The sequence below is a fragment of the Dendropsophus ebraccatus genome, chromosome 1 (genome assembly GCF_027789765.1).
Source record: "Dendropsophus ebraccatus isolate aDenEbr1 chromosome 1, aDenEbr1.pat, whole genome shotgun sequence".
NCBI lineage: Eukaryota > Metazoa > Chordata > Amphibia > Anura > Hylidae > Dendropsophus > Dendropsophus ebraccatus.
In genome coordinates, this window is record NC_091454.1 from 34,930,610 (window position 1) to 34,943,592 (window position 12,983).

Sequence of the window (12,983 nt, forward strand, 5' to 3'; positions counted from 1 at the left end):
CGGCGTGGACGGCGCTCTCGGACATCTCGTTACCCACGACGTTTATGATTTCTACTATGTGATGTATGAGGCAATACATCATAATATTATTATATTTTTTTTGGTTTAATTTTTCTATTTTTTTTTTTTTTTTTTTTTTTTTTTTTTTTTTTTTGGTTTATGGCAAGTGGTCTCCTTTTTCAGGCCCAGAGAGGTCATTTTGTGTTAGGGTAGAGTAGGGTCCATGTCCCTGAGGACACCTTACCGGGGTGACATGGTACACTCTGTTTGAAAAAACAGTTTGCTAAGATCCTCATTTAAAAGAATCTATAGAAAAAAGTAAAATCATAATGTCTTTCCTTTAGCTATCTCCAGGGCGAATGGTTCTTGTGTGTAGGGGCCCTTGTTAGCAGAACCAATATGTCACTACATTTAAACGTCAATAAGGAAAAAAAAGGACTGTCATACAAATAGATGAGTTCCTAAATGCAAGTGTCTGATGTGTCCGGTTTTTACATCCATTACTGACTTTTGTTGCCTATGTTTGACTCAGCATCTTGCACAGAAGGTTGATTTGTGAAATGTATCCTTTTTGTTAACCTTTATACACAATAATGGGTTTAATGTGATATTTCATACAGAACATGCAGAGTTTGGTGTAAAATTATTTTAGATATAATATTTAATTCAACATTATAAGTATTTTAATGATCAACAATAAAATCCAAACTACATTTGGCCTGGAGAAAACAATGCTACATTGTGTGTGTGTGTAAGTCGAATAGTTGACATTCTTCCACACACATCTGCGTTGTTCTCTCTCGATTGGGAGGTGTAATGTAGTGATTTGGCTCAAGGTTACTAAAGTACCGCGCGCTTACACAATGTACTGTATCCTAGAATAAAATCCACATTTTCACACATGGAGAGGCCTAAAGCCTTGCCAAGGATACATCAAGGATCTATTCACATGTTTTCAGTTTAAAAAGCTAAAAATTAACCATTATTATGTTTGTATTGGTTTGGCCTTTGCACATAGTGCAGTTAATGGATGTGTTGACGATATATATGTAACATTTCCCACAAGTCTCAGGCTTTTATTACATGTTGTGTCACTACGCTAATCATTGACTCAGTGTGTGCTGGATGAATATCTGATAGTCTGCTCCTAGACTGGCCCACGAGATCGGCCTTTGGGAGCCTGCAGCAGAATGCAATGATCTGTCTGCAGTAAGCTGCAGCTTCATGCGCCCTTCCCCCTCTGTCCTAATCTAACTTTGACTTTACTATTGTGACATCATATTGCTTGGCAAGTCTGAGAATGTTTTTGAATAAAATTCCTTGTGTATTTATATAATCTCTCATTTTTTCACCTCTCCCAGAAAAAGCTTAGCTGGTTGTGCACTTTGTTTCGCGTAATGATTTGCATTAATGCGACATGCCTATTTTAGCCATGTATACAGATGGCAACACTTTATCAGTCTGAATACAAAGCCTCTATTTCATATGGTAATTCAAAATTTCGTAACCCTGTCAGTAACCAAAGTGAAAACTAACGTTGATTTCTAGTCAACAGTGGCCTTTGCCGCCAAGGGCTGGTTATTTGCATATGTAAATGAGTGTGTTCGCTCACATATGGAGATAGTGGCTGGCTGATCCACCGGTTCGGTAGCTCCAATATAGAATGGATCACAGAAATCGTGGGGCCCAAGCGGCAAGCAGGTACGACATGGTGCAAACAAAGGGGTGTAAGGAATGAATCTAGGAATAACAAACGTGTTGTTCTGTGGTCATTCATGGCTGAGCACCAGTTTTCTCCTTCTGGAGATTACACCTTAGTTTGCAGTTAACTGACGACCAGTGAGTGCCTGGCCTGAGGGCTGGGTATGAGGTATCGTTGGTACAGGTGTGCTCTCGGCCTTGTCAGAGAGTGGACATGTGTCCTGGACCTTTGCAGGTGCCTTTTGGGCCGGAAGGGAAAGGAATGTTGTGTTTGTGGTCCATTTCTTGGAGAAGTGGCCAAATGTTATATAGCATTGTTAGTGCATGTATCTGAGTGCCACCCTGCACTGTGGCTAGTTGCACCTGTGTGATGAGAGCAGGATTGCCATTTGGCCTTGACATAGGATGATAGAAGAAAGGAATTATTTATTTGAAGCTTAGCCATGAGAGAAATATTGTTTGCCACACATTTCTCACGGTCTTATTTTGTAATTGTCCTTGTATATTTTTAAATATAACTCAAAATACAGGGATGAATGTAACAACTGTTTGTGTCCAGGCTTCACCTAGGCCGTGTCCGTGACTGGATGGAGATAACAAATGTATCATTTTGAGTTCCTATGGGTAGAAGCCAAGGTTATTTAGGATGTGTCTGCATTGTAAGAATCTGCACTTTGAAAACCGTCGCTGGAAGAAGAAGTGATTTGGACAACAAAGCCGGAGTGATTCATGGAGCCCGAGATGTATCCTGATCGGTCTGTTATAGCCGTCGGCCAGCTGATCAGTGAAGTAAGTATTTTCTGGAGCTGTTGGGAGTGCTTTATACATAGATAAGATCATCGATAGAAAGATTTCGATCGTCCTTTGGACTCGGAGAAGATAGTTGTGTGGCCGTGACTTAATGTATGACTGTCATTTGTTGTGTGAGTCACATTTACATACATGTAATTTACAAGTCTTGTCTTTTATATCGCTTTTTGTGATGTCCAAAAGTCACATCTGTAATTGCATCCTGTTTAAGTGGTAAATAATTTAGTGAAAACAAATCGATTATGTAATGATCAATAGATGCTAGATAATATTTATTTTATGTGTACGATTGTCTATAGTCATTTAGTGGCACGATACATCGCTCCGAGTAGTTTATGTAAGTACGATTGTGTGTAATTCCTATGTGTTTGCCATCAGGGGGCGCTTGAAATCCAGCAATGACTGCATGAGTCTTTTCAGATGTGTGTGTCTCCTCCAAATCTGTGAATGTGTTAGCTCTTTCGGACCATGTAACGCACATCGTATTTTAGGCGAGATTTGTAAGTAATGGCTGGTCGAGGAATTGTCCTTGTAATAGCACATGTTGTTGGGCAAACAGGGCGTGACTTAGGATTGCTCTTAGCGAGATGGCCGTGCAGCGAACTCTCTCCCTTCTCCCTCCTCCCTCCTCCCTCCTCCCTCCTCCCTCCTCCCTCCTCCCTCCTCCCTCCATGATGGTTGTTGGCGGCACATACATAGTAGAAATCCTACCATATAATGTGCTGATAGTGTCATCATAAGGAGGTCGCTTAAATAGTACGCAAATCACGCACAAGATCCGGCGCAGGCTGATGATGCTATAGGCTAGCGACACAGCGTGGACACGCCCCCTCTCTGTAGTACATGCACGTCATCAGTGTGCGTAGCGGGGTTGTTGTTTAGCCGGAGTGTTTGGTGTGCTGTGCTAATTCTGTTCACTGCTCGGCTAATGAGTATTTTGGCTTTTAGCGCTGCTCTGCTTTGTACTTTGTCAGGCGTTGTAACGTCGGAAGCACACACAATCCGCAGCAGCCACGTTCAAAGAGGCGTGGCCGACCATTATGGCACTTGTAGTGCAGCGGCTTACGACGTGACAATGCCGGACAGAAATGGGTAAGCTGAGCATCGTTACATGGTGTCACATAGCAATTCGCCGAGCACACGACACGCAATAGTTAACCCCCCCCCACCCCCGCTACGCCCAGTGCTGAGGTGGCGAGACTACAGAGAGGAGGCGTGTCCCCCCGTGTCGCTATCCGATCCCAGACCCCCGCGCCGGATTGTGGCCTTCCATTCCCTAGTAGTAAGCACATATATTTAGGGCAAATACTATGAGGACATGATGTGAGTAGTAGTGTACTGTGTATATGATATGTGGCGCCAGCAAACATCATGGAGGGAGGGAGTTGGCTGCAGGTGAAGCTGGAGACCCCACCCACATAAGTGACGTACTATTTACAATCAAACATGGCGTGTAGCATGTGACATGGGTGTAGTAGCTATGACCTTATTGACTAATAATTTCTAAGACGTTACTGTAATTATTTTGGATTTTCAGGTCCATGCTCGGCCAGTGCTATGGGACGGCCCTGCGCCTGGGTACAGAAGCCGGCTAACACGGAGTGCCGCATGGAGGGAGGTTGCCCGGATTGTATACCCAGATTGGGACCAGCATACTAGATTACAGCAATGGATAATTGGTAAGTTGTTTAGCCACTGTGGCAAACCATTAACTCGAGTGTTATGGTCACCTGACGCTGATATATTCCTAATGTGTGGATGCTTTTGCTTGAAGCTAACTATGTGGAGACCAGGTGGTCCAGTGTGAGGGACCGATTCATCAGGCAGCGACGGCAGCTGATCAGGCGTGGGGCCGCCCAAGAAGAACTGGCCGCTTTGCGTTTTGCCCCAATGCTGCGTTTCATTTTGAATTCCCCCAGACGCCGCAGGTAAGTGTGTGTGTTAATTGCATGTGTCCATGGTAGTAGCAGATGATGATGGAAGTAGCTCAGTGTCTTATGTGTGCAGACATAGACATGTGTTAGATTTATATAGATTGTATACATCGAGGCTCCAGCAGGGGGAGCAGTATATTTAGTGAACACTTTAGAGTAATCTCGATTTCGGGAAGATGAGGCGCCCCCTGCTGGACACCAGATAACTAACAAATGCAGCCTGGCCTAACCGCTTTGGGAACAGCTTTTGATCCCTCCAGGATCTAATCCAGAACATGAAATGGCAGTTATGCCAATAGCGTGGACTGTCTTCATAATGTTTAAACAATGTACGCAATGTGTCCATAGAGTAAACTAATGTTCCACTCGGGTGGCCTTGTGAAGACCCACATTTTGGGTCAACAGTGTGTGAATATATTGTAAAAAGTTCTAGTGTGGCACCTCGTACATAGAAAATAGTGTGAAAGCAGGCAGAGTGTAATCCTGCATTGGATGCCTCCATTTTAGTTATCTGGCTAAATATGTCCTTAAACAAAAGTGCCATCTTAGATAGTGACCAGTGTTGTTTTCTCCTCAGACCACAAGTAGTTCAGCAACCAGCAGAGGCCTCATCGGATGAAGAGAATGAAGAACCTAATCTGGCAGAGGGGTTGGCCAGGACTCCACCACCAAGATGTCAAGAGGGTCCTGTGGAGCCTGGCGAGAGAGAGTGACATGTGCCTTGACCGTCCAACAACATTTGTGTTTGTTCCGCACTCCCTCTCCTCAGCTACACCAACACCACCCCTTGTCTGCTACACTGTAGGGCCTTAGTGCCAACCGCGCCTTACTAGCATTAATAATTTCCTAACATTTGTGTGCACCAGGACCACATCAATAACACACTGTTTAGAAGGTCTGGCATCACATTAGCTAGGGATGACAATAACAGCTTGGGGGATTGGGATGTCCCTTTTATTTTTGTGGTGCCAGAATACAGTCAGGCTGGCTGTGTCCTTCACATATTGCCCACACTATTGCCTCTGCACACTATTCTAACTTCTGTCAACATGGTCCAAAGTAGTCTCCACACACCCTCGCCCACATCCACCCACACACACTATCATGTGAATGTTTTATTTTTTGACATGTAATAAATCCATTGCGACATATCTTGTTGTTTCCCGAAATCTTATTTTTTACTTGTTTATGTTTTAGTGTTTAAGGGTTAAAAAAACAAATGATTATTGACTGCCACTAAGGAACTACGAAATACGCTTCAAAATACTTAGTGGACTTTGTTTGCATAGAAAGCTGTATTGAATGTTGCTATTGTGTCTTATAAAATTTTGTTGTATGCTTTACGTTAGTAGAAAATGAACACATGCTGGATGTCCTTCAGGAGAATATTTCTAATCATATGTGAGACATTGCTGTATGTGTTAAAATGAATGTGTCATGATAGGAAATATTATAATGTAGTTAAGTATTTCATTTATCAGGCCAACACTCTCCTGCTGTGGCCACTTCCTGCCTTGGCCACAGATGGCAGCAGAGAGCACTGTCATACATGACAAACAAGGAATCGCAACATTCACTACATGTTCGTAGTAGGTTCACAATACGTGTATTTGAGTCAGTATATTTTGGTCAGTATTGTTAACAAAACCAGTAGTGGCTTAAAAACACAAAGGCTGTGTTCACACAATGTAGAAATAGAGTGGCTGTGCGCCATTTAAAGTGAAATATTGCTAAGTTTTTTTTCTAAGAATGGATGTTATTTGGAAATGTCCTTATTTAGTGTTTTAATGGCGCACATCCACAACATTACAACATTGTGTCGAGATCCTTTGGGTGTTTAGAATCCACTGCTGTTTTTGTTAGCTATACTGAGTGAAATACACGTATTGTGAAGCCACTAGCGAAGATGTAGTGAATGCTGCGATTCCTTCTTTTTGAGGTCTGAGCCTGCTCTATGCTGACATCTGTAGCCAAGGCAGGAAGTGGGCAGAGCAGGAGAGGCTTGTGATGAGCACTAACATATTTTGGGACATTAATGTTATTATCATGACACTATCATTTCCACATAGAGCTCTATGTCCGATGGTAGTAGAAATCTCCTCCTGCAGGACATCCAGCATGTGGTCATTATGTACAAAGTGGAGGATATATAAACGTACACACAATAAACTACATAATGTAGCGTTTACACTGGCAGATTGATGTGATGGATTTTGGATAAGAAATCCAGGAGATGACTGTAGACAAGGAACAGGTGATCAAGTAAAGAGCGAGATTTCTAATCTTTGAATACACTCTTCTGTGTTTTACAGAAAAAAAATGGATGATAAAATAATATTTTTGAACCGCAACCTAAGTAGACCACATCCAGCTGGCGCACCTGGGTGATGTGTGGAGGGATATATGTGGTGTGTTAATAGTGATTGTTAAGAAGTGAGATGGACTGTGGCACTAGAAGATATCAGATCCTGTTACATATCCCACACTAGAAAGTTAGACATATAGTGCGCACCCTGCTGGTCACTCCATAGGAAATGCACATGTTTTGATCACATCAATCTTTCAGCACACTAGGTTCAAAGGACTATACAATTAACATTAGCATGATGTGACCATGCTCGATAATTACTGGCCAGTAGTATATCGAGTGAGGTAATGTGTATTTTCGAACACTACTATGTGGGAACACACAACATGTTTTACATACATTGAAAAGGCAGACACATTGTTTAGTCGAATAAGAAAATATATTTTTTGTTTTAGTAAAAAGAGAATGAAAATTAAATATCAACCAATACATCGGGTTCAAACAACAAAAGAAAATAAAAAAACACACATCCCAGAGACAGGTGACATACATGCGGGAAAACATCAGTCCTGTGGCCGTGGCTCATAAGGGAGGCTGTGAAAGGGGCACGGGCACGGCGCCTTCAGGAGTCATGAAGTAGTCAGCAAAGAGGTTCCTGACCACTATCCCGCGGTTGAGTTGTCTCCCTTGGCCATAGTTGATAGGGGCACTAAAAGCTGGCAGTGTCTCCACGTTCACCTCCGGGGTGGGAGCATAGTCCCGAAGGTAGTTGTGGAGAACACAGGCAGCTTTAATGACCATGTCAACTGTGGCCAATTTCAACTGCAGGGCAGTGGTAAACACTCTCCACTGACTAGTCATGATCCCGAAGGCGCACTCCACGAAGTTACGTGCCCGGCTCAGCCTCCGGTTAAATAGTCTCCCCCGTTCATCCAGCCCTCTCCGTGGGTAAGGGCGCAGCAGGTTGTTGAGTAAAGGGAAGGCTTGATCCCCTACCATGACGAATGGAGCGGGATGCGTGGTACCCGGAAGAGGAGTGGGAGGAGGTAGAGTCACGTGATCTAAGAGTATGCGCCGCCCAAACTCTGATCTCAGTAGCGCCCGGGAGTCCCCAGTACTGCCATAGGAGCCGACGTCGATGGCAAGGAAACGATACGTGGAATCAACAACCGCGATCAGGACCACAGAAAAAAATTTCTTATAATTGAAATACTGTGATCCTGATCGCGGTGGTTGCTTCACACGTATGTGCTTACCATCAACCGCCCCTATACAGTTGGGGAAATTGGCCACAGACTGAAAGCCTGCTGCTGACTGCAACCAAATCTCCCGGGTCGGACTGGGCATCACGATGGGCTGCAAATGCTCCCAGATCACGGCGCACGTGCACCTCACAATTCCAGAGATGGTGGACGTACCAACCCTGAATTGGAGGTGCAACGATACATAACTCTCCCCTGTCGCCAAGAATCTGTGAAAAAATGAAAAATAGTATTTTATGATTCTATTTCACATTCAGCTACATATTAAATTATTACATATTTTAACACTATATTAGATTTCACTACAATTACATGAACAAATAGTTCGCATTAAAATAAAGCATCTTCACCTTAACGTTATGAGCAGACGTCCCACAGGAGGGATGGATTTCCGCATGTAGGTGTCCTGTCTCTGGAGATGTGGGGTCAAAATGGAAAGTAAATTATCAAAGGCCTCCATAGGCAGGCGCACGAAGTCCTGGAACTTGTCAGGATGTCTGCAACAAATTAAGAAAAATATTGATCACTAATATTACACACAAACACACATCATAGGAAGATGTCATACGGTTTACAAATGTTGAAATTAACATCAAACGTTGTAAGGATAAACAAAAAACATAATAAAATTATGGACTTTGGGGTAAACATTTGTGGACAGTAACCTTTACATTTGCAATATTACATTCAAAGATTTGACGACTTTGATGTATTCAAATCGACATACCGTCGCAAATCATCATACAGGCAACCAATGTGGCCCCGGGTCTCCCTCCGAACATTGATGGGGTGGACCCAATATCGCCGTCCCACCTCCTGCAGACGGCGCTGCTCTGCGTCTTTTTGCCTCTGAGAAGAATTTTTAAAAAATTAAATTTATTATTTTTAAGACATCTCAATTAGTCACAAAATTATTACACAGTTGCATTTAAGGACCTTTGGTCAACAGTACTTAAGGGAGCTTGCATAAACAATACATTTAAATCAATGTTTTACGGATTATAAGCCTAAACAGTTTGTAAGGCTAGTTTGAAATAAGTTACATAAAGCTTTAAAAAAAAAAAAAAAAAAAAAAAAAAAAAAAAAAAAAAAATATATAGAGACTTACACACAAACGCTGGTAATAATTACGCATCTTCCACAGGATCGAAAGCACCACGAGCTGGTGCTTGCGGCGCAGCCTCATACGCCGGGCTGGCCCATAGGGCGCATTATTAGCGCCATCAGACATCTTTTTTTTATTTTTTTGGCATTCAAAACACTACAAGCATATGGGCGTACTTCGCGAGTGGGCGGAGATTTTATAGGGATGTGGGTGTGCTTATTTGGCCCGGGGGCAGATTCATGAATCAAATACATGCTTTTGAGCGGGGCCAAACAAGCCAAGACACATCATGACACTACGGCCGGACTCTTACGATAAGACCGTAAGTGGTTTTCAAATACAGCCGCCAGACCACCCGGAGATGTACGGGACAGAAATTTTAACGCCCGCACTGTTACTACGTGTGAAACCGGCCTAAAAATACAAATATATGCCCCCTACCCAGACTGCGGATATGACGCCCACATGTACCACATTTTTATTTATGTGACTTTTTGATCACTTTTTTGTTACATTTTACAGCTTGGGCAATTAGGCATGCAGTGATGCCAAATACATGTATTTTTCTTTTTTTTTTACTTTTTTTTTTTTGTAAAAGGAAAAAGGGGGGGATTATTAGAACCTTTATTAGAATTTTTTAAATAATTTTTAAAAGCACTTTTATTCTCTCTCTCTTTCTCTCTCTCTCTTTTTATTTATTTATTTTTTGAAATTTTTTAACTCCCCTCTACCTCCCAGCAGGGCTCCTTGTGCACAACCCCCAGTATACATTCCTAGCACTATAATTCCTAGCATACCTCCTTGTGCACTACAACTCCTTGCATACCTCCCTGTGCACTACAATTCCCAGCATACCTCCTTCTGCACTACAACTCCCAGCCTACCTTTTTGTGCACAGGGAGGTAGGCTGGGAGTTGTAGTATATAAGAAGGTATTCTGGGAGTTGTAGTGCACAGGGTGGTATGCCGGGAGCTGAAGTGCACAAGGAGGTATGCTGGGAGTTGCAGTTGTGCAGCAGCAACCACCTGACACAACAACTCCCAGCATACCTCCTTGTGCACTACAACTCCCAGCATAACTACTTGAGCACTACTACTCCCAGCATACCTCTCTGTGCACTTCAACCCCCAGCATACCTCTTTTTGCTTAAGGAGGTATGCTGGAAGTTGTAGTGCGTAAGTAGGTAACTTCTCACAGCGTTGGCGGTATGCAAAAAAAGGATGAAAAAAAAACCGACTGCAAAAAACACATAAATTGTGCAATAAATTTTGCAAGATGTATCAAGGCACTTGCGTCTAATGATGATTTTTGCGCAACAACAGTACAATTTTGCACGGCCCATAAAAACCTCAGATGATGCAGTGATGGGACAGCGCCACCTACTGTCAGTTCAATGTAAGCACTGTACTGTATTTCTCAACAAGAGGAAGCAGCTGTGTGTCCGAGTATGATAGAAAAAAAAAATGTGCGCACTTTTCAACAAATTAGAGATAAAGTGACAAAAACACTGAAGTCATAACATTATGACCTGGAGGGATATATTCTGGCCTAGGCTATATTACACCCCCTGGTATAGAATATATCCCCTGGGGTATACTGTAGCCTGGGTCAGAACTGAAAAAAACAGTGACATGATAACTTTGAGGGATATAGTCTGGCCTTGTTTTACACCCCCAAATATAAAGTTTTTCCACCGGGGTATATTGTGGCCTGGGCTAGACTGTCTCGAGGTTTATCGTATAGCCTAGGCTATATTACACCCCTGGGTATGAAAAAAATATGCCCTGGGGTATACTGTGGCCTGGGCCATGGGTGAGAAAACCAGTGAAGTAATAACATTATGGCCCGGAGAGATATAGCATGGTCTCCGCTGTTTTACACCCCCAGGTATAGAGTTTATCCCCCGGGGTATAATGAGCCTGGTTCGACATTAGATGGATATATTCTGGCCTGGATGGGTATACTCTGGTCTAGGCTATGTTACACCCTGGGGTATAGTTTGGTCTAGGCTATTTTACACACCGGGTGTAGTTTGGCCTTGGCTATTTTACACACCCGGTATAGTTTGGCCTAGGCTATTTTATACCCCAGGGTATACTCTGGTCTAGGCTATTTTATACCCCGGGGTATACTCTGGCCTAGGCCATTTTATACCCTGGGGTATAGTCTGGCCTGGCGGGGTATAGTTTGGCCTAGGCTATTTTATACCCCTGGGTATACTCTGGCCTAGGCTATTTTATACCCCGGGGTACACTCTGGCCTAGGCCATTTTATACCCGGGTATAATCTGGACGGGCGTTAATCTGGCCTGCTACACTGGGTTGGCTGCCTGGCAGCAACTTAACTGCTTGTTTTCCTGTCTGGGGGCTATATATGTCATTACAGCCTTGATGACATCATCACGGAAAACTTTCCTGGCTGGTTAGCTGTAAACAACTGTTGCTCTATGCTAACATGGTAATGGAGACAGAAAAGTGCTTTATAAGAATACAGCCATGCACCTTGCAGGGGGTGTATTGTTGGGTAACACGTTGGGGAGTATAGCCATGCACTCTGCTGGGGGGTATATTTTTGGGTAAAACATTGGGGAGCGTGGCCATGCACCCTGCTGGGGAGCGTATTTTTGGCTAACACACTGGGGGGTGCAGCCATGCCCCCTGCTTTGGGGTGGTGGTGAATTTTTAGGTAACACATTGAGGAGTGCAGCCATGCATTCTGCTGGGGAGTGGTGTATTTTTTTGGTAACACATAAGGGAGTGCAGCCATGTACCCTACTGGGGGAGTGGTGTATTTTTGAGTAACAGATTGGGAAAAGCAGGCATGCACTCTCCAGCGGGGTCTACTTCTTGGTAACCCATTGGAGAGTGCAGGCATGCACACTCCTGGAGGTAACACATTGTGGAGTGCAGCCATGCACCCTGCTGCGGGTGGTGTATTTTTGTGTAACACATTAGGGAGTGCAGCCATGCCCCCTGCTGGGGGTGCTGTATTTTTGGGTAGCTCATTAGGGAGTGCAGGCATGACAGCACACAGACAGGGGGCATGGTTTGTATTGGCTTACTGTCTTAAAAGCTCTTTCCCATACTGCTATTGCTGCTGGTTGTATGTACAGATGCCCCATTCACACAGGTGGTGGTCATTTCTTGGATCTGCCTCCTCACACTAGTGGACGAACATGAGCAGCTCCTTCCTGACGCACACCCCCACCCACCCACAATAATAATGCCCCCCCTGCTGTATGCTGTCCCCCCCAGTAATAATGCCCCCTCCTGTGTACAGTCCCCCTCCCTCCCACAGTAATAATGCCCTTTCCTGTGTACAGCCCCCTCCCATAATTATAATGCCCCATGCTGTGTACAACCCCCATCCATAGAGATAAAGCCCCTGCTATGTTCTGCCCCCCACTCAGAGTAATAAGGCCCCCTGTTGTCTACAGCCCCCCACCCACAGAAATAATAGCTCCCGGCATCTCGTAGGCTGCAAGCACAAAGTGCCCTCGGCCTGTGACAATGAATAGAACAGTAGGACGCTGACAGGTGCTGCTGCTCTATTCTGTTCCTTATGTTCAGCCCGCTCACCCTGCGGCGGGCTGAACATCACACTGCAGGGACATCCCTTGAAGCTGCACGGCCGCAGCTTCTAGGGATGCCTAAAGGAGACGTTCCCAACGGAGTGCCGTGGTACTCAGGGGGCGGCAAGCCCCTCTCAGGGTCTCTGTGCAGCCGAATCGTCCGCACATGCGGTATGTCCGCCACTGGCTCTGTACCTGTGCCAGGATGAGTTGCTCCTATGGACACCAGGTCCACTGTATTTTTCTGGGACCCTGTGTGATCTGTACAGCACCCTGAACAATCTCCTGCCCC

At 44.2% G+C, this 12,983-nt stretch overlaps 1 protein-coding gene across 1 annotated transcript; it reads right to left on the bottom strand.

Annotated features, from left to right (window-relative positions):
- Nucleotides 1–7,176: 7,176 nt before the first annotated feature.
- Nucleotides 7,177–9,027, bottom strand: LOC138773156 (uncharacterized). The gene is made up of 3 exons (XM_069954095.1): nt 8,743–9,027; nt 8,366–8,512; nt 7,177–8,224 (listed from the first exon to the last, which is right to left on the bottom strand). The coding sequence occupies exons 2-3, from the start codon at nt 8,473–8,475 to the stop codon at nt 7,336–7,338; spliced, it is 999 nt and encodes a 332-aa protein (XP_069810196.1). The 5' UTR covers nt 8,476–8,512; nt 8,743–9,027; the 3' UTR covers nt 7,177–7,335.
- Nucleotides 9,028–12,983: the final 3,956 nt, after the last annotated feature.

Coding starts and splice junctions, on each gene's coding strand:
- LOC138773156 (XM_069954095.1), bottom strand. CDS start 8,475: ATGGAGGCCTTTGATAATTTACTTTCCATTTTGACCCCACATCTCCAG. Junction 8,225..8,365: donor CGTCTGCTCATAACGTTAAG/GTGAAGATGCTT, acceptor ATTTTTTCACAG/ATTCTTGGCGACAGGGGAGA.